The following is a 20,182-nucleotide window of genomic DNA, read 5'->3' as shown; positions in this document are numbered from 1 at the left end:
ACACATTTCTTATCTTAGTTTAGGATAGCAGAAGTCTAAAATAGGTCAGCAGAACTGTCTGGGGGCTCTAAGGGAGAATCTGTTTCATGGTCTTTTCCTGCCTTTAGAGGCTGCCTGCAGTGCTTGGCTCGTGGCCATTTCCTCCATCTTCAGAGCCAGCTGGGTAGCATCTTCTCTCCTCTCTGACCTCCTGCCTCCCTCTTCTAAGGACTCTTGTGATGAATTGGGCCCACCTGAAAAATCCAGAATAATCTCCCATCTTAAGATTCTTAATTTGATCACATCTACAAAGTCCCTTTTGATTATTAGGTAATATATTCAGGAGTTCTGGGGATTAGGACATGGACATCTTTGGGGGGGGGGGGCATTATTCGGCCTGCTACAGTTACCATTCATTAAACGTCTTCTATGTGTCAGGTACTCCACCAGAAGAAAGTCATGTAATTGCATTATTCTTTAAAGCAACCGTGTGGTATTTTTACTGATTAGAAAATGGAGGCTGAGAGGAGATCAGAAAGAGCTCTGTCCTAAATCCCAGGCCAGTTTGTCCAACTGTCTCCTTGACATCTCCACTTGGATGTCTAATAGGCCTCTCAAACTTAACGTGTCCCAAAGTAAGCTCTTGTGATTCCTCCCTACAACCTGCCCCACCAGCAGCAATCCCCGGCTCAATAATGGTGCCACCCTCCCAGCTGCTCAGGCCACCGGAATCACTCCTTCTCCTCTTTCTCGCACATCTCACTTTTGATGGGTCACAAAATCCTGCTGGCTCTCCCCTCATAACACATGCAGAATTTGACCATGTCTCACCATGTACATGGCTACCACACAGGTCCCAGCTCTCCTCATCTCGCCCTTGGAATATTAGAGCAGGCTTCTGCCCTTACCTCCAGTTAATATATTTTCAACAGCCAGAGTGATCTTTTAAAAAAACATAAACGAGAGCACTTGACTCCCTGCTCAAAACACCAATGTCATTCTGCCTGATTTAGAAGAAGAGCCAAAGTTCGTTCTTTCATCTTCAAAGCCCTACACGATGCAACTTCATCCCCTACGTGTCTTCCCCTTACTCACTTCACTCCAGCTCTACCGACCTTCTTGCTTTTCTTTGACACTTCCAAGTACACTGCTGCCTCTGGGCTTTGCATTGGCTATTTTCTCCACGTGGAATATCTCCAGATATTGGCATAATAAGCCTCCTCACCTCTTTCAGGTCTTCTCCCAGATGTCATCTTGTAGGAAAGCCTTTTTAACCCCTCCATCCCTAACATTTTATATGAAAATATTACCCTTCTGTCCCTCACATTTTATATTCCCACTTTCTGTTTTATCTTTCTCTTTAGCACTTATGTCCATCTAACCTACTATATATGTGACTTACATAATAGGGACACATATGTGTGAGCATACAGTTGGGGTAGCTAGCCTCCAAAGGGACTACCAGGGAGTTTCACCTCTCAGGGTTCAAGCCCCCTCCCATGTCAGGAAAGACCTCTATAATCAATATCATATATACATTATGTATACATGTATATTATATATGTATGCATGTACATTTTACATATATGTGTGTGTGTATACGTATATACGTACACATATATGTATATACATATGTATGTGTGTGTATATGTGTGTATATATATACGTATATATGTGTGTGTGTATATATATACGTGTATATATACACATATATATCGCATATACATAATCAATCAGAAAAGATGGTGCAAGGCTCCAAAGCTAGGTCATAAAAGACATCGCAGCTTTCGCCTTGCTCTGTCTTGGATCACTCACTCCAGAGGAAGCCAGTCTCCATGTTGTGAAGACACTCAGGCAGCTCTAGGGGGAGGTCCATGTGGAGAAGAAATGAAGCCTCCTGCCAAGAGTCAGCACCCACTAGCCATCCATGTGAGGGAGCCAACTTTGAAGTAGATCCTTCAGCCCCACTCAAGTTTTCAGATGACTACAGCTCCAGTCAATGTCTTGACTACAACTTCATGAGAAACCCTGAGCTAGAATCCAACTAAGCTGGTCCCAAATTCCTGACCCATAGAAATAAAGAAAGAAGAAATATTGTCAATCAAAACGTGACTCTTTCTTCCTACCTTACCTCTACTGGAAATCTCTTTATAAGTCTTATGGTAGTTGGTAAATCTAGGGTGTCTAAATGTTTTCTAGTGTTGCATTGTTCACATTCCCTAGTGAGAAGGAACAACCTTTATTTGTAGCTAAAATCTTAATACTTGTGAAATGAAAAATTCAGTCATTTCCACACTAAAACCTGAAACCTTTCTGTGACAATTCTGGTTTTAATTCTTGTTTATATTACAATTTCTAAATTGGGTCTGAACATCATGCACCCTATGTGAATACCAGTGTCTGTGCATGGACACTCGAACTATAATAAAGCCTTACATATAATTGGCGCTTTGTATACACTTTCATTTAGAAGGCACTTACATGTGGTCTTCATGGTAACATCTGAGAAGCTCTCAGGGCAGGTACTCTTTCCATTTTACAGATGAGAAAATTGATCGTCAAAGAAGTTAAAGTATCCTCTTAAGATTAGTAGGGAATGGATGGTCAATATAGAATTTCTCTACATCCTAGTTCAGTTCCTCACATTGCTCTAGACGCTTGTTGGCAGGGTTTATACTGACCTGAGGTAATTAAGTCAAGTGCAGCAGGAACTCCAATGAGTCTGGGGAGAAGCTGGGTTCCTCTTGCACCAGGAAGGATTCCTAATGTGACTTCTGGGAAGCCAATTTGAGCCTATCAAAGTTTGAAGACATGAAGATCATAAGAGTGAGATGACTTGTAGAGTCAAGGCAAGCATTCCCCTGATTTCCCACACTCTCAAAAACGCTGTTCCATAATATTTGGCAAGAGTTTCTACAGGGCAAATTAGTGTACACTCTACTTAACAGCATAAACAGAGCTGTGCTGTCCCTAAGTCTTCATGTTGAAACACATCCCTAGCTTCTTACACACTTTTTCTCTGACTCCATTATGACCTGTGTGGGCCAAAAAAATGATATTCTCCAGAAACAGCTGTATGGAGCCCTAAAAGAGCCAGGCAGCCAAGAAATTAAAAAGACAACCCACAGAATAGGAGAGAATATTTGCTAATCATATATGTAGAATACATAAAGAACTTTGTCAACTCAGTAATAAAAAGACAATCCAATTAAAAAGGGGCAAAGCATCTGCATAGACATTTCTCCCTAGAAGAGATACAAAATGGCCAACAAGCACATGAAGAGATGTTCAATATCATTAGCCATCAGGAAAATTCAAATCAAAACCACAACAAGATACTACTTCACATCCAATAGGATGACTATAATAAAAAGATAGACAATAACAAGTGTTGGAGAGGAGGTGGAGAATACAAAACCCTCATACATTGTTAGTGGAAATATGAAATGGTACAGTCACTTTGAAAAACAATTTGGCAGTTCCTCAAAGTTTAAACATAGAGTCACCATATGACCCAGCAATTCTACTCCTGGATTTATACCCAAGAGAAATGAAAACACGCCCCCCCCCCCACACACACAAAAGGTACACACATTTTCATAGCATCATTATTCACAAAGGCCAAGAAAATGGAAACAACTCAAATGTCGATTAATTGACGAATGGAAAAAGAAAATGTCGTGTATCTATACAAGGGAATATTATTAGGCCATAGAAAGGAATGAAGTACTGATACAGGCTACCACATGGGTGAACCTTGCAAACATTATGCTAAGAGATAGAAGCCATAAAAGACAACATATTCTATGATTCCATTTATATGAAATGTCTAGAATGGGCAAACCCATAGAGACAGAAAGATTAGTGGTTGCCTAGGACTGGGGAGAGGGTAGATGGTGGGTTACTCCTAAAGGGTATGAATTTTCTCTTTGGGATAATAAAATGTTCTAAAATCAACTGTGGTAATGGGTACACAACTCTGTGAATATGCTAATATACCATTCAATTGTACACTTCAAATGAGTGCATTATATGGTATGTGAATTTTATCTCAGTAAAGCTACTGCAGAAAAATAATCAGGCAACAACCTCAGTCCAGACAAGAGGGTGAGCTTGAGTCCTTTATCACATGCCTCTCATGGCTATTTAAAGGGGGCTAAAGCTCGGGGCATCTGGGTGGCTCAGTTGGTTAAGTGTCCGGCTCTTGATTTTGGTTCAGGTCATGGTCTCAGGGTTGTGAGATCGAGCCCTACATCGGGCTCATGCTGGGTATGGAGCCTATTTGAGATTCTTTCCCTTTCCCTTGGTCTGCACTCCCCACCCCCCACCATCCCCCCTTCTCCCGCTCACACACACATGCTCTCTCCCTCTTTCCATAAAAAAAAAAAAAAAAAAAAAAAAAAAATAAAAGCTCTGTTAGTCATCTTCCAGGTACAGGATGGGAGGAGGAGAGTGCTTTAATGCAGACTGTCATTTACCCACATTGTGATGCCAACAGCTCCAAAATAAATATTTGAGCCTCTCTCACACAAAGCTTTCCTAACAGTCAGTCATGATTTTTTCCACCACTGTTCATCCCCATCCCCTGACTTATTATTGCTCATAACTTAGATCTGCCCTCAGTGTGCAGAAGGCATGGTAAGAGGGACACAGAAAAAGGAGCACTTAGGATATATGTCTTTATTCATAAGCCTTTATAAAAATTAAAATGCCCTAAGGAAATAGTTAAATAAATTATGGTATATCTATAAGACAAAATTATACAGTCATTTAAAATGATATTTTTAAAGGCTATTTACAATAAGATTAACAGCAAATTTCTCATCAGAAACCATGGAGGCCAAAAGGCAGTGGGATGACATATTCAAAGCACTGAAAGTAAAAACCTGTCAAACAAGAGCTCTATACCTGGCAAAACTAGCTTTTGAAAATGAAGGCAAATTAGGGGTGCCTGAGTGACTCAGTCGGTTAGGTGTCCGGTTAAGTGTCCGACTCTTGGTTTCAGCTCAGGTCATGATCTCACGGGTCATGAGATCGAGCCCAAGCAGGCCTCTGAGCTCAGTGGGGAGTCTGCTTCAAGATTCTCTCCCTCTGCCCCTCCCCTCACTCGTGCACACATGTGTGCATATGTGCTCTCTTTCTCTCTAAAATAAATATTTTTTTAAAAAAAATAGTAAAGGAAAAAAAAGCTGTAAGAAAAAAACTGTTAGGTAGGAAAAAGACCAGAAGAAAACAAAATAGAATGCTAATAGTGGTTATTTCTCAACTGTGAGTTTATGGGTGATTTTAGTTTACATCTTTGTAGTTTCCTGTATTTTCTAGTCTATTACAATGATCAATATTATCTTTATCATTAGAAAAACATGTTACTTACAAAAATGTTACCATTGTTAAGACTGGTATCACAGACCTCATCTACAGACCTAATAGCCCAAATTAAATCTATTTACAGAAACAAATGGATTTACAGTTTTGTGCTATTTTCGAATAGGAAATTGTCTTCTTAGGTACTGATAATCCCGAGGGACCACAAAACCGAAACATTTGAGATAGGGAATAAAATTTTAGGGGCACCTGGGTGGCTCAGTTGGTTGGGCGACTGCCTTTGGCTCAGGTCATGATCCCAGGTCAGGGTCCTGGGATGGAGCCCCACATGGGGCTCCCTGCTCAGTGCGGAGCCTGTTTCTCCCTCTCCCTGCTGCTCCCCCTACCTCTGCTCTCCTGCTCTCTCTTGTCAAATAAATAAAAATAAAATCTTAAAAAAATTTTTTTTTAAAAAAGTACACATACTCAGGATGATAGTCAAAATATTTTATACCTCATACTGCATGAACATGGCTCGGAGGAACCTGACCTGAGCCATACTACTGGAGCAGAGTCCTGGGGGCCCAGTACTGATCCAGGAGTTCCCCTTTAGGTGGTGGATCATGGGGAGACCCAAGGCACAGGGTTAGGGGAAGCAAAGGAACAGGCATGGGGCTCAGGCTAATAGCTATTTACCCATTGGAACGGACATATTTCACCAACTACTACCATTGCGCTGGTACATAGCAGCTGCAAAACCAATGGCTAAAAATAGATGAGTTGTCAACCAGTGAGCTAGCCCTTTAAAATGAACACCTCTGAGGCTTACACTGCATTTAGGTTTTGCCTTAAAGAAAAGTCCCCCACACCAAGCCCCATACGGAGCTTTAGCTGTTACCTCTGTGTGGGCAATCCTATAGTGACAGCCCAGGGCCAGCTCCAGTCCCCCTCCTAAAGCCAGGCCTTGAATAGCTGCCACCACGGGCTTCTCATTTCTCTGTATTTCATCTACTACATGTCCCAGTACGAAGTCAGACATTCTAGGTGTCCCGAAGCTGTGGATATCAGCACCTAAGGACACAGACAAGGAGAAAGAGAGCTGAGAAAGACGTGGGCTCTGTTACATAACAATAAGGCGACAGCTAACTCTCAAGGAATCTCAGACCTCTTAGGGCCCATGAAACATTTCATCCTTTAGTTGGACGCACAGTGAAGAAAAAACAGCCTGGAAAATGGAGAACAACCTGAGAGACAATCCCCAAATCTTTATCAGGAATCCTGTATCTTCTAAAATATGTCTTTCCATATGATAGGTAGCCACCTTCAAAAAAAATTAAGGGGTGCCTGGGTGGCATAGTTGGTTAAGTGTCTGACTCTTGGTTTCAGCTCAGGTCATGATCCTAGGGTCCTAGGATCGAGCCCCGCATTGGGCTCCTTGCTCAGCATGGAGTCTGCTTGAGATTCTCTCTCTCTCCCTCTCCCTCTGCCCCTCACACTTGTGCTCTCTCTCTAAAATAAATAAATAAAATCTTTAAAAAAATTTTTTTTTAATTAAAAAGCTCAGGGGCACCTGGGTTCAGTCGGTTGAGCGCCAACTCTTGGTTTCGGCTCAGGTCATGATCTCAGGGTCGTGAGATCCAGCCCCAGGTAGGGCTCCACACTCAGCAGAGTCGGCTTGAGACTCTCTCCCTCTCCCTCTTCCTCCTCCTATGCCCATCCCCCTGCTTACACGTGCACTCTCTCTCTCTCAAATAAATCAATATATAAAATCTTAAAAAAAAAAAAACAAAGGGGCGCCTGGGTGGCTCAGTTGGTTAAGCGACTGCCTTCGGCTCAGGTCATGATCCTGGAGTCCCTGGATCGAGTCCCGCATCGGGCTCCCTGCTCGGCGGGGAGCCTGCTTCTCCCTCTAACCCTTCCCCCTCTTGTGTGCTCTCTCTCTCTCTCTCTCTCATTCTGTCTCAACTAAATAAATAAAATCTTTAAAAAAAAAAAAAAAACAACAAAACATTAAAAAGCCCAGAGAAGGGAAATAGAGAATCTGAAGTTGAGCCAGCCCTTCCTATTTTTTTTGCATGGTATTCCTCACCAACCTTATTCACAGCAATTTAGACCCAGATCTTCATTAAGAGCATGAAGGCATTACAACATAAAACTTCAGCATGAAACACATACATATTTATGAGTTATATGTTCATCAACCAGCTTGGAATTATGTTTTCATAATAGATTTTTTTTGTGATCAAGGAAAGTAACAAAATTTATTGGTTTCCCTAATCATAAAAATAACACATGTGGGGCACCTGGGTGGCTCAGTTGGTTATCCGTCTGCCTTCGGCTCAGGTCATGGGGATGGAGCCCCGCATCAAGCTCCCTGCTCAGCAGGAAGCCTGCTTCTCCCTCTCCCTCTGCTGCTCCCTCTGCTTGTGCTCACTCTCTCTAATAAATAAATAAAATCTTAAAAAAAAAATACATGCATTACAGAAAATTTGAAAAATATCCAGAATAATAAAGAACATAAAGACCACCTCAAAAATCACCACACAGAGGGGCGCCTGGGTGGCTCAGTTGTTAAGCGTCTGCCTTCAGCTCAGGTCATGATCCCAGCGTCCTGGGATCGAGCCCCGCATCGGGCTCTCTGCTCGGCGGGAAGCCTGCTTCTCCCTCTCCCACTCCCCCTGCTTGTGTTCCCTCTTTCGCTGTGTTTCTCTCTGTCAAATAAATAAAATCTTTAAAAAAAAAAAAAATCACCACACAGAGATAACAATGTAATATTTTGGTGAATTCTTAGTTGTTTCCCAGTGCATATATATAAATGGCTTTGTGACCTTCAGTAAGTTATTTATTTAGCCTTTTAATCTCAATGAGATTATCCTAAATGACTTGAGAGAATTAAATGAAAGTTTATTATAATATATATTTAACAATATTGAGAGCATTCTATAACACCATTTTTCATATTTTCCTTTTTTCACATAACATTATAAATAATGAGCATTTTCCCTATAGCATTATCTATTCTTTAAAAACATTAAGCAAGGGTGTCTAGGTGGCTCAGTCGGTTAAGCCTCTGCCTTCGGCTCAGGTCATGACCCCAGGGTCCTGGGATCAAGTCCGAATCAGGCTCCTTGCTCAGCAGGGAGCCTGCTTCTCCCTCTACCTCTGCCGCTCCCCCGACTGTGTGCCCTTTCTCTCTGTCAAACAAATAAATAAAATCTTAAAAAAAAAAAAAAAGCAGCTCTTTCTGCCCATGGGTCCTGTCCCTGTGCTTTAATAAAACCACCCTTTTGCACCCAAATATATAAATAAATGAATAAATAAAAACATTAAGCTTGGTATAAGTTACAAAGTTAAAGCAATTATTTCATATTCAGCCTATTCATCTTTTTGTTTCTACCAGCTTCTTAACTAGCATTATGTTTTTTTCTTACCAATCCATTGTATTCACATTCTAATCTAGTGCTATTATTATTGTTATTATTTAGATTCCTTTTTGGCTTAAGAAAAACAAGATCTATTTCAGCCTGCATCTCAGGCCTATCAATCCTGTGACTTTAGATTTAAATGATTTTCATATCCTAAAGCAATTAGCACATATTGGATAAATACTTTACACCGTGCACTGTGCTAAGTAATTTCATATATTCTCTTACTTCATTTTCTTAACACCGAGATTAAGTGTATAACAATCCCCATTTCACAGGTCAGGAAGGCTTTGAGCCGTTAAGTGGCTAGTTCAAACATATGACCAGTTAATGATTGGTAGAATAAGGATTTGAACTCAGGCAGTTTAACTACATAGCCCACATTCTTAAATGTTATACTACATACATCCTTCTACTTGCAACATAAGGTTAGTATTATTATCCCATTTTACAGAAACCAAGGCACAGACAAGAGTACAGCGATTTCACTTTTTAACTGTGTATTTCTGGCCTATAGAAATGTAATTAATTTTTGGATATTGATTGTACATCCAGCAAAATTCTCATATTAATTCTAACAATTTTCTAATAGATTATTTTGATTTTTCTGCAAACACTATCATATCTTCTGGATAATGAAGTTTCATTTTTTCCTTTCCAATCCCTATACCTTTCATTTGTTTTTCTGGCCTTACTGGGCTGGCCAGGGCCTGGAACACAATGTCAAACAGAAATGGTGATAGCAGCTAGCCATGTCTTCTTCCTTTCTCATAAGGAAAGCTTTCAATTTACCATTTTATTTGATATTTGCTGTAGGTTTTCCAAAATGGATAAAGACATTTTCTTTCTATACCTAGTTTACCAGGAATTTTTATTTTTAATACATGTCAGATGTTATCAAGTGTTTTTTTCTGCATTTCTTGAAAAAAAAAATCACATGTTTTTTCTCTTTCAATCTTTCATATAGAATGAAAAACATTAATCTTCTAATGTTCAACCAATCTGGTATTTATGGGAAAAAGGTGATGTCTTCCACTTTTTATATGTTGTTAGATTCAATTTTATAATATATTGTTCAAGGTTTTTTATATCTAGGTTTATGAATGAAACTGGCCTTTCATTTTGTCTTTTTTTTTCATTGCAAATTTCATTCACAAATTTTGCTTTTTCATACTGGCCTTGACAGGTGTTGGTACCAAAGTTATGCTAGCCTCACCCAACGAATTGGGAAGTGTACTGGATTGAACCTATGACACTTACTTTATTGGAAATAGGGTCTTTGCAGATATAACTGAGTAATAATGAGGTCATACTGGATAAGGGTGATCTGTATAAGCTCAGGGAAATCTGGACACAGGGGAGAGGCCCATGGGAAGAGAGAGGCAGAGATAGGAGTGAGAGAGCAAGAAGCCAGGGAACACCAAGGGTTGCCAGCAACCACAGAAGCTAGAGAAGGCAAGGAAAGATTCTTCCCTAGAGTCTCCAGAGTAAGAATGGCCTGGCAGATATCTTGATTTTGAACTTCTGCCCTCCAGAACTACGAGAGAACAGATTTCTGTTGTTTTAAGTCACCTAGTTTAAGTCATTTGTTATCATAGCCCTAGGAAACTAATATGGGAAGTGTTCCCTCTTTTTTTACTACCTAAAACATTTGTGTAAAATTAGAATAATATTTTCCTTGACTTTTTAGTTAGAGCTTGCCAAGAGTCATCTGGGGCTGGAATTTACTTTGTGAAATTTTTGATTACTGACTCAATTTCTTTAATGGTTTTCTGTTTCCTCTTGAGTTACATTGGTAAGCCATAATATTTTCATAATATTTTTGTTATGTTTTTTAATGGCTACAAGATCTGCAGTGCAATCCCATTCACCATTCCTTATATACATTGTGCCTTCTCTTTTTTTCTTGATCAATCTCTCCAGAGGTTTGTCAATTTTACCAGTCTTTCAAAGAACTAAGTTTTTTTTTAATTTTATTTTATTATGTTATGTTAGTCACCATTCATTACATCATTAGTTTTTGATGTAGTGTTCCATGATTCATTGTTTGTGCATAACACCCAGTGTTCCATGCAGAACGTGCCCTCTTTAATACCCATCACCAGGCTAACCCATCCCCCCATCCCTTCCCCTCTAGAACCCTCAGTTTGTTTCTCAGGGTCCATAGTCTCTCATGGTTCGTCTCCCCCTTCAATTTCCCCCCTTCGTTTTTCCCTTCCTACTATCTTTCGAAGAACTAACTTTTGACATAATCTTGAATCACATTTGTTTCTATCTCATTAATTTCTCCTCCTCCTTATTCCCTTCCTCCTACTTCACTGGGTCTATTGCATGCTTGTTTTGTTAGTTCCTTGGTACAGATGCTTAGCTTTTGTATGTTTCAGTCTGTTTTCTGATAAATACCTTTATGGTTATAAATCTCCTGCGAAGTTTTGCTTTAGCTGTATCCCTCAAATTATATATGTTGCATTTTCACTATCATTTAGTTCAAAATATTTTCTAAATTCTATTATGATTTCTGCTTTGGCTCAGAGATTGTTAAGAAATGAATCTAATTTCTAAACATATGGGTATTTCTAGTTATATTTTTGTTATTGATTTCTAGTTTAATTGCATTGTTGTCAGAGAATGCATTCTAAGTGAAATTTATTGAGACAAGTTTTGTGGTCCAGTATCTGGTCAAATTTGTAAATGTTGCAGATTTAAGAAGAATGTATATTTTCCAATTGTTGAGTGCCTTGTTCTATATAAATCCATTAAGTCTAACAACTTCTAATGTTTTTCTAGGAGAATAATGTTTTTCTGTCCTTGAGCTCTAACTACATTCTCTCTTTTCTACCTCCTTTCTTACGAAGAAATATCAAGTTCTCCATAATTGGGAGCCCTCTCTCCATGCCGCAAAGTCACTATCTTGGGCTCCTGACCTCAAGTTTTCAAACAACAATTAAGCCATTTAATAACAGGTTAACATTTGGCACAGTATTTTAATCTCTCTCGGGCTCATCCTTCTCATCCGTAAATGGAGATGGTAGGATTTACTGAGGGTTAAAATACAATATGTGTAAAAATACTGTTTTCATTATTAATAAATAAATAACCTACACAACTGGCACATAGTAGGCAAGGTAAATGGCAATTATTATAATGACTGACATTTTTACTTTTTTAAAAAAGATTTTATTTATTTATTTATTTGACAGAGAGAGAGAGACAGCGAGAGAGGGAACACAAGCAGGGGGAGTGGGAGAGGGAGAAGCAGGCTTCCCGCGGAGCAGGGAGCCCGATGCGGGGCTCGATCCCAGGACCCTGGGATCATGACCTGAGCTGAAGGCAGACGCTTAACGACTGAGCCACTCAGGCGCCCCCATTTTTGCATTTCTTTATTGTCTTGATTCCAGTATCTATTTCTTCTCAGGTTTCAATTAACATGTATTAAATTCCCTTGGCTGCAGTAAGATCACATAGGCCCTCCTATCCACGTGACTTTTGTTAAAGGGCATAAACATATTTAATTGGGAAAAGAAAAGTTGTCACAAATACCACTGAATCCCCATTTCAGATTCTTTTGCCATATGTTTTCAATATTTTTGCATCTTCATGGAATAACCCAATAAAGATCACCATGGTCCCTGAGATGGGTGACCCTCAGAAGAAAAATGAATTCCATTTCAAATTTCTGTGTGAGATAAAAAATAACATTGACTGAACATCTTCTGATGCAGGCAGGCACTGCACTAGGGACTTCCAGATATATCTCACGTAACCTCACAAAAACCTGTTAAGATAGATATTACTACCTACTTTCTCTTTTTTTAAAGATTTTATTTGTTTATTTGAGAAACAGAGCAGAAAGAGAAAGAGAGAGAGAGAGTGAGCACGAGCGGGGGGCGGGAGGGGCAGAGGCAGAGCGAGAAGCAGACTTCCCTTGAGCAAGGAGCCCGATGTGGGGCTCAATGTGGGGCTCGATCCCAGGACCCCAGGATCATGACCTGAGCAGAAGGCAGGCACTTAACCGACTGAGCCACCCAGGCGGCCCTACTATCTACTTCTAAGTAGAGAAACTGAGGTTCAGGAGATTACAGGGATTTGCCCAAGCTCACATAGGGTGGAGGTATATGCAGAGCAGAGATGTACGAACACACCTGCTAGTGGTTAGTGTTAGTTAGTATATACTAGCAGGCATAACACCCATCAAGTCTGGCACTAAATGTCCTCCAAAGGCCCAATCCAATATAAAAGAGAGTAAGGTCAGAGTCTTCTCTGGGTCTCTTTGTGACTCTTTCTCTCTACAATGTTTCTCATTCCACTCAAGTCTCCCATATCCTTTACCCACCCTAAGGCATTACCCACAGAGATAGCGCATGCAGTATGGGTCTCAGTCTGTGGCTGGTTTCCGGAGACAGTGGGAGAGGGTGAGAGACTGGTTACCTGCAGAGAATTTGCCATCCGCTCCACAAATCACAATGGCTTTTACTGTATGGTCTGTTACAGCTTTCTGCAGTCCCTCTCGTATTCCATGGAGTACAGCCGTACTAAGAAAAAAAATACATGAGGCATTAGAATTTAATTTCTACCATCTCAGAGTTTCTTCCTTTTCTAACAATGAAAAATGAAACATACACACAATGGATAAAAACCCTAGTTACTTACTATTCAGTTTTCACTAATTTAATCAACTGATAATATATATGTTGGGGCGCCTGGGTGGCTCAGTTGGTTAAGAGTCTGCCTTCGGCTCAGGTCGTGATCCCAACGTCCTGGGATCAAGCCCCATGTCGGGGTTGGGCACCCTGCTGAGTGGGGACTCTGCTTCTCCCTCACCCTCTGCCCTTCCACTCCACTCATGCTCTCTCTCTCTCTCTCTCTCGCTCACTCTCACTGTCTCAGATAAATAAAAAATCTTTAAAAAAAATGTATATGTCAACTGTGAATTAAGCACGAAGCTAAATAAATGAATAAACTTTTTTTAAAAAGTATTTTCCTGAACTTTGCTGTAGCTTTGACCACTTAGAAGCAGTACTCATCAATTTTAAAATATTACTGTATATCCTCTATGTACTGGAAAAGGAGTTTACAACATCCTAGGAAATAATAAAATATCACACTAAGATGAATGGTGTAATAAAAGTACAAAAAAAGTGATGTGGACGTTCACAAAGAGAACTTACTTAACAATTTGTCATATTAGCAAAATACAAGAAAACTGAAATAGTCTAACAGAAACAACCTAAGAGATGTGTCAGGGGCTTCAAGTTACCCCAAATATCCAACCCTCCCCACTTTCTTCCAAGTATTAAGCATCTAGTTTTTAGCTGGATACATGACTGCCTAAAGTCAAGACTGCATTTTCCAGCCCGCTATGCAGTAAAGCCAGCGTACGGCATTAAGTTCTGGCCAATAAGATGGCTGCAACTTTGGCAAGAGTCCTTAAAGGATTGGGTATGCTTTTCTCTTTTCCTTTTCTGCCAGGAATGGGGATGTGAAGGCTAGATCATGAGCAGCCATCATGGACCAAGAGGTGGAAACCTTGTATTGAGGATGGCAGAGCAAGAGATAAACGGATGGGGTCCCTGATGATTGCAGAGCAGTCATACCACTCAAAGACACTGCTGTGAAAGAAATCAACTTCTTCTTGCTTAGTCCACTACTCTTTTGTGAGTTTTCTGTCTCTGACAGCCAAACCTAATACTAAGTTAGGAGGCAAAGGCAAGGTCTAGGAAAGAAAAGGCATATAACAGACTGCTAAGTTTCATTGATGAGGGAGTCATCCATAGAAGAGAGTCAAGATTGAATGATCTGCCGAAGGAAAAGAGAGCTGAGGGTAAATCCGCTGGATACACCCTCATTGAAGAAGTGGGAGAGGCTCAGCAGAGAGATTCGGTACCAAGGGAGCCCAAAGTCACACAGATCAAGAGAAGAGAATTTGCCAAGAAGTAGAGGATCACTAAGTGCAAGGGATAGTGAAGGAGGAGAACCTAGGAAACGTGATGAGGAATTGCTTAAAGGAAAAATGACAGAACCAGAGTCCAATCAATTTTGCATTGGAATTCTAAGCATTCTGGGTGAAGTGTCTGTTCTAGTATACAGGGTGAAAAAAAAAATCTTAAAACAAAACAAAACAAAACAACAACAAACTCCTAGAAAAGTCAGACTGTTCAGACCAGCAACTATGAATTAACACCTCAGGAAATAAAGGAGATACTGGTATATATTAACGCCCTTTCACCTCGTTACTTTTCATCATTTAACCTAGATGAAACCAAACAAACCCTCTTGGCTTTGACTGGTTAATTAGAAACCAAATCTGCTAAGAGTGCCTGGGCTCAGTTCGTTAAGCACCAACTCTTGATCTCGGCTCAGGTCCTGATCTCAGGGTCATGGGACTAAGTCCCCCAACACAGTCCCCCCCACCACATCCAGCCCCACATGGAGCCCCGAGTTGGCTCAGTGCTCAGCGGGGAGTCTGCTTGAGATACTGTCTCTCCCTCTCCCTCTCCCTCTGCCCCTCGCCCCGTGCTTGCTCACTCTCTCTCCCTCTCTAAAATAAATAAATCTTAAAAAAGAAGAAGAAGAAGAAAGAAAGAAAGAAACCAAATCTACTAATGAGATTTGGAACCATCCAGAATACTCAGAAGCCCAAAAGGCAAGTATTTCCTCTGGGTAAATAATGGCTGCAAAAGGAGCCAAAATCAGTGCCACTGAGGACAAGAAGCTGGCTTCCCCCATTTCAGCCAAACTCTACTCTTCTATTTCTTACGGTCTTGCTAATTTTGCAAAAATGAAACAAAGGGAAATGAAAATGGCTGTAAACAGATACAGCTTTACTAGATTCAAGCCAAGTAAAGGGACCACAGCCTTGTAGCAATGACAAGTTTACAGGGGCTAAGAAATTATTTTGTCCCCTTAATATTGTCCAGGTATGGAGAAATCTAGAGTAAAGATAACATTTTCATGGGTGCTGAGCAAAGCTCTTTAGCTTCTGTGACTTTAGGAGGTCTTTCTTGTGACAGTTTTTTTAAAACCAAAGGTCATCAAATCAAGTTTGTAGCTTGTGACCAGCACTTTTTAAAAGATTTTATTTATTTATTTATTTATTTATTTATTTATTTATTTGAGAGAGAGAGAGAAACAACATGAGAGGGGAGAGGGTCAGAGGGAGAAGCACGCTCCCTGCTGAGCCGGGAGCCTGATGTGGGACTTGATCCCAGAACTTTGGGATCATGACCTGAGCTGAAGACAGTCACTTAACCAACTGAGCCACCCAGGCGCCCCAGCATTTTTTTAATCAAAGAAATAAAAGAGAAGAGAAAAATAGAATATGACAAACTATATAACATGTAAGGATAAGGGTGGGGGTAGTTTTTTATTTGTTTTTATTTGTTTTTAGTAGGCTCCACCTCCAGCGCAGAGCCCAGTGCAAGGCTTGAAGTCACAACCTGCCCCCCAGATTCACCTGAGCTGAAATCAAGAGTCAGACGCTTAACAGACTGAGCCACCCAGGCGCCCCATAGGGATAAGTTTTGTTTCACAAAACTTTGTTTTCATTTATGTGTGTGTATGTGTGTATATCAAGTTGCTATGTAAAACATGGGATTTCTTACTGTATGGATTACAGTAAAAAAAAAAAAAAGTATGAAAGCCATTGTTCTGAGAGACAGGCCTAGTAATCAGACATGTCCTATACTTATAAAGAGGGTTGGCATTCATCTGAATGGAAGGAAACTTCGCTGGCTAAACTTTTTTGGGGGACAAAAAAAACTTCAAGTAAGAATCAGTGAGCTAGAAAGAAATAATTTCCCATATACAAGTAGGAAGGGGAAAATGAAGGAAAGAAAAGTATAAAGAAAAGAAATGGGGGGAGGCTGCCCGGCTGGCTCAGTCAGTGGTACATGAGACTCTTGATCTTGGGGTTGTGAGTTGGGGCCCCATGTTGGGTATGGAGATTACTTAAAAATAAAATCTTCTATTTTTTTAAAAGATTTTATTTATTCATTCGAGACACAGAGATACAGAGAGAGAGAGAGCATGAGCAGGGGGAGAGGCAGAGGGAGGGGGAGAAGCAGGCTCCGCGCTGAGCCAGGAGCCAGACGTGGGGCTCGATCCCAGGACCCTGGGATCATGACCTGAGCCGAAGGCAGACGCTTAACAATCTGAGCCACCCAGGTGCCCCAAAAATAAAATCTTTAAAAAAGAAAAAAAGACAAATATAGGCAACCTGTTAAACTTGATGAACATGCTGGGATACATACCTCTGTGTAAAATATAACTTCAGAATGGGTGCCTGGCTGGCTCAGTCAGTAGAGCATGCGGTTCTTGATCTTGGGGTCCTAAGTTCAAACCCCACATTGGGTGTAGAGATTACTCAAAAATAAAATCTTAAAAAATGTGTATATATAACTTCAGAAGAAGATAGAAGAAAGGGCGGGAAAGCATTCCCAAGTACAGAAAACTTGATGAAGCTGAAATAAACCCTGGGCAGCCAAGCCTGCTGGAGAGGCTTTCCATGATGGTAGCTAACACCTCCACAAGGACAGTTTATGATCTCCAGCATAGGTAAACTTCACCACAACGTTAGGAGGTGATACAAACATTTCTCTTGCAAGGGGGGAAAGGGCAGGCTAAATATGAGAAACGTTTAAAATCGCTATGAGAAAATATTTCTAGTTACGGGTATAAGACTGTGAAACTTTATTCCCAAGTTCGTGATGGGCATGGTTTCCTGTTATGAGCAGAGGCTGAGGCAGAGTCCTGATACCTAGTATCTCTAACTAAAACACAGACAAGTCCAAAATGGATATGTAATCATATCACTTATGTTTTTCTTCATCAAACCCGAAATAACAGATATTTTGGGGGTTTTTTTCTGTGAATGGCAAGAAAGTGGACATATTCTTGTATGATTTTATTCCTGCTCTTTTTTTGTATTATTAAATGCAATAACATTAAAAATAAGAAGTACATTAATACTCATGATAAAATCAAATCTGATGACACAGTTAAATTAGCAGATCTCCTCATTCCAGTCTCTTTTTCGACATACCGTAAGAATGTTGACCAAAGATCTTTCTCCCTGTTTTACATATTCTTTGTAAATTATAATTTCTGCTAATCCTACTCCCTGAGGATGGGTGGCTCTTTCCTGGGCTGATGGATCACTTCCCTTTTTACAAAGATATGTAAGAACCAAACCTATATAATTAAACATTTTTTAAATTAAAAACAGAAAGCCACCAGTTTTGAAAGCACGGCTTGTTAGGGGTGCCTGGGTGGCTCAGTCATTAAGCGTCTGCCTTCAGTTTGGGTCGTGATCCCAAAGGCCTGGGATCTAGCCCCGCATGGGGCTCCCTGCTTGGCCGGGAGCCTGCTTCTCCCTCTCCCTCTGCAGCTTCCCCTGCTTGTGCACTCTCTGTCTCTCTGTCTCTCTGTCAAATAAATAAATAAAAACTTTAAGAAAAAAGAAAGCACGGCTGTAAGTACAGGGCACACATCTGTGGGAAACCTTAACAAGGAAGGTGCTCCATGATGAAATAAAAGAAGATAAACTGCACATTCGTTATTCAGGAAATGCGACTTAACGGGCTTCCTCCGAACGTTACCTACCACTGAAACACCAAGGCCTTGAGTTTAGAACAGATCAGGAGAAAGAACTTTGCATTTCTGCGCCACACCACAATTCACCTATTCTCACTGCCTTGGCATGAATGAGGACCTTTGTTAATTTTTTTTTTTTTTTTACAAACGTGAAGCCACCTTCTCATCGGATTTTTAAATCTTTCAGTCACACACTGTTAGGGTGGCCTGGACTTGAGGTTGGGAAGTGAGGGATCAGGGTCCAGCCAGCATTGTACCTTTGGAACAGAACGTACACCCGAGGAGTCAAAGCTGCTAACGAGCAGAAGGGCTGAGCACGAAGCTGGCACGGACGACCCGGGTTCGAGCCCAGCCCGCCCACTTAGCAGCCATCTGTCTGCCTCTGAGCCTCAGTTTCCTCACCAGTGAAACAGGGATCAGAGCTCGCTGCGAACGTCAACCAAGCTAACCTAAGAGAAGGCCCTGGCATGCGCCGCGGTTCAATCTGTGCGGGTGTCTTTCTGCGTTTAAACCAGCAGGGGGGTCAAAGCCTCAGAGCAGGCAGGCGGCGAAGGGCCCACCGTCCCCCGGCCGCAGGCGACCAACCCCATTACCTGATGGCGTTGACCGGCGGGTTTCGGAGGCGGATCAGCGCCAGGCAGTTCCGCAGCCGCGTGTACTCGGCCATGTCTGCTCGGTCGCGAAGGTCGCCTCCGCCTCCCGCCGCTAGGCGATGGCGCGTTCCCCACGCGCGGGGCCGGCCCCGAGAGGAGGAGCGCCCGCTGGGCCAATGCGAGCCCGGCGCCGCCTCCCGCCGTCCCGGGGCCCGGGGCACCGCCGCCGGTCCTCCCACCCGCTTCTCCCCCTCCACGACCCCAGCACCGCGCTCTGCAGACGCTTGTGGTCTTCTCTGTGTTGGTTCCCATCATATCCTAGATCAGAGAGGACGGTGGAAAATGGGTGCAATTGCCAGCAAGTCGAAGTTTGCAACCCTGCCTTCTCTGGACAACTTCTGGGTTCACTAGGTTGGTGGAGCTGTCCTCATCAGTTTTCATCTTCATGATCCTTCTTAACCGGGATGGATACCTGGGGTCTTGCCAATTAGGTGATAAGACACATGCTTGGAACTTAAAATACATGCACCATGAATTTCACCTAAACCGGTATGGTACCAACCACTTACAGAATAGTAATTTTATCTGTCTTACTATAACGGTGCAACCTAGTGAAAGGTATGGGTATCTTGTCTGCCCCAACCTTCTCTTTTTTTCTTTTTAAACCCCCCCCCCAGTTTTGTTGATATATAATTGACATACATCACTATACAAGTCAAAGGTGTACAGCATAATGACTCACATAGATTGGAAAATGATTGCCGCAGTAAGTTTAGTTAACATTCTGGCATCTCATATAGATACAAAATAGACCAAAAACAAAAAACAAAAAACAAAACCCTCTCTTTTCTTCTTCTGTCATTCCTAAGGATTGTGATTTCTAATGCTTCATTCATTCATGAATTGAGCAGCTGTTAGGAGCTTGGCCTAGGCAGGAGACTAAAGATAAACCAGGCCCAGGCCCTTCCCTCCAAAAGTGCACCACTGAAACAAGGTTTTTCTAGATGGTATCAGCCTCTGGTGGTCCTCACAGTCCATCAAGTGGTCATAAGGCAGTCTGGAAGTTTCAGAGGAAAACAAAACGAAACAATGGAATGATTTTGTTCACTGATGTTTCACAAATCTCAGCAATGATTAGGGACTATTTTCATATTCTTTTACCTCTTGGAAATAAAAACAGGTTCCAAGTCTGAGGAAAGTAGGATTGCCTTGAAGCCCTGGGAACAAGCAGCAGTCTGAAGGTATCCAACCCATCACGAACAGCCCTCATTTCTAACGGCCAGCCAATCA

The 20,182-nt window shown here is 41.4% G+C and overlaps 1 protein-coding gene across 1 annotated transcript in view; it reads right to left on the bottom strand.

The window, feature by feature from the left end:
- Positions 1–19,038, bottom strand: part of EHHADH (enoyl-CoA hydratase and 3-hydroxyacyl CoA dehydrogenase) — a 47,453-nt gene extending 28,415 nt beyond the window's left edge. The window contains exons 1-4 of the mRNA XM_032406993.1: positions 18,893–19,038; positions 13,137–13,240; positions 6,182–6,354; positions 2,661–2,772 (exon numbers count right to left, since the gene is read on the bottom strand). Coding sequence (XP_032262884.1) covers positions 2,661–2,772; positions 6,182–6,354; positions 13,137–13,240; positions 18,893–18,966 — 463 coding nt within the window. The 5' untranslated portion in view covers positions 18,967–19,038. The remainder of the gene's footprint in view (positions 1–2,660; positions 2,773–6,181; positions 6,355–13,136; positions 13,241–18,892) is intronic.
- Positions 19,039–20,182: the final 1,144 nt, after the last annotated feature.

This window comes from Phoca vitulina, unplaced genomic scaffold (assembly GCF_004348235.1).
Source record: "Phoca vitulina isolate PV1807 unplaced genomic scaffold, GSC_HSeal_1.0 scaffold8, whole genome shotgun sequence".
Lineage (NCBI taxonomy): Eukaryota > Metazoa > Chordata > Mammalia > Carnivora > Phocidae > Phoca > Phoca vitulina.
This window is presented reverse-complemented; position numbering and strand designations above follow the sequence as displayed.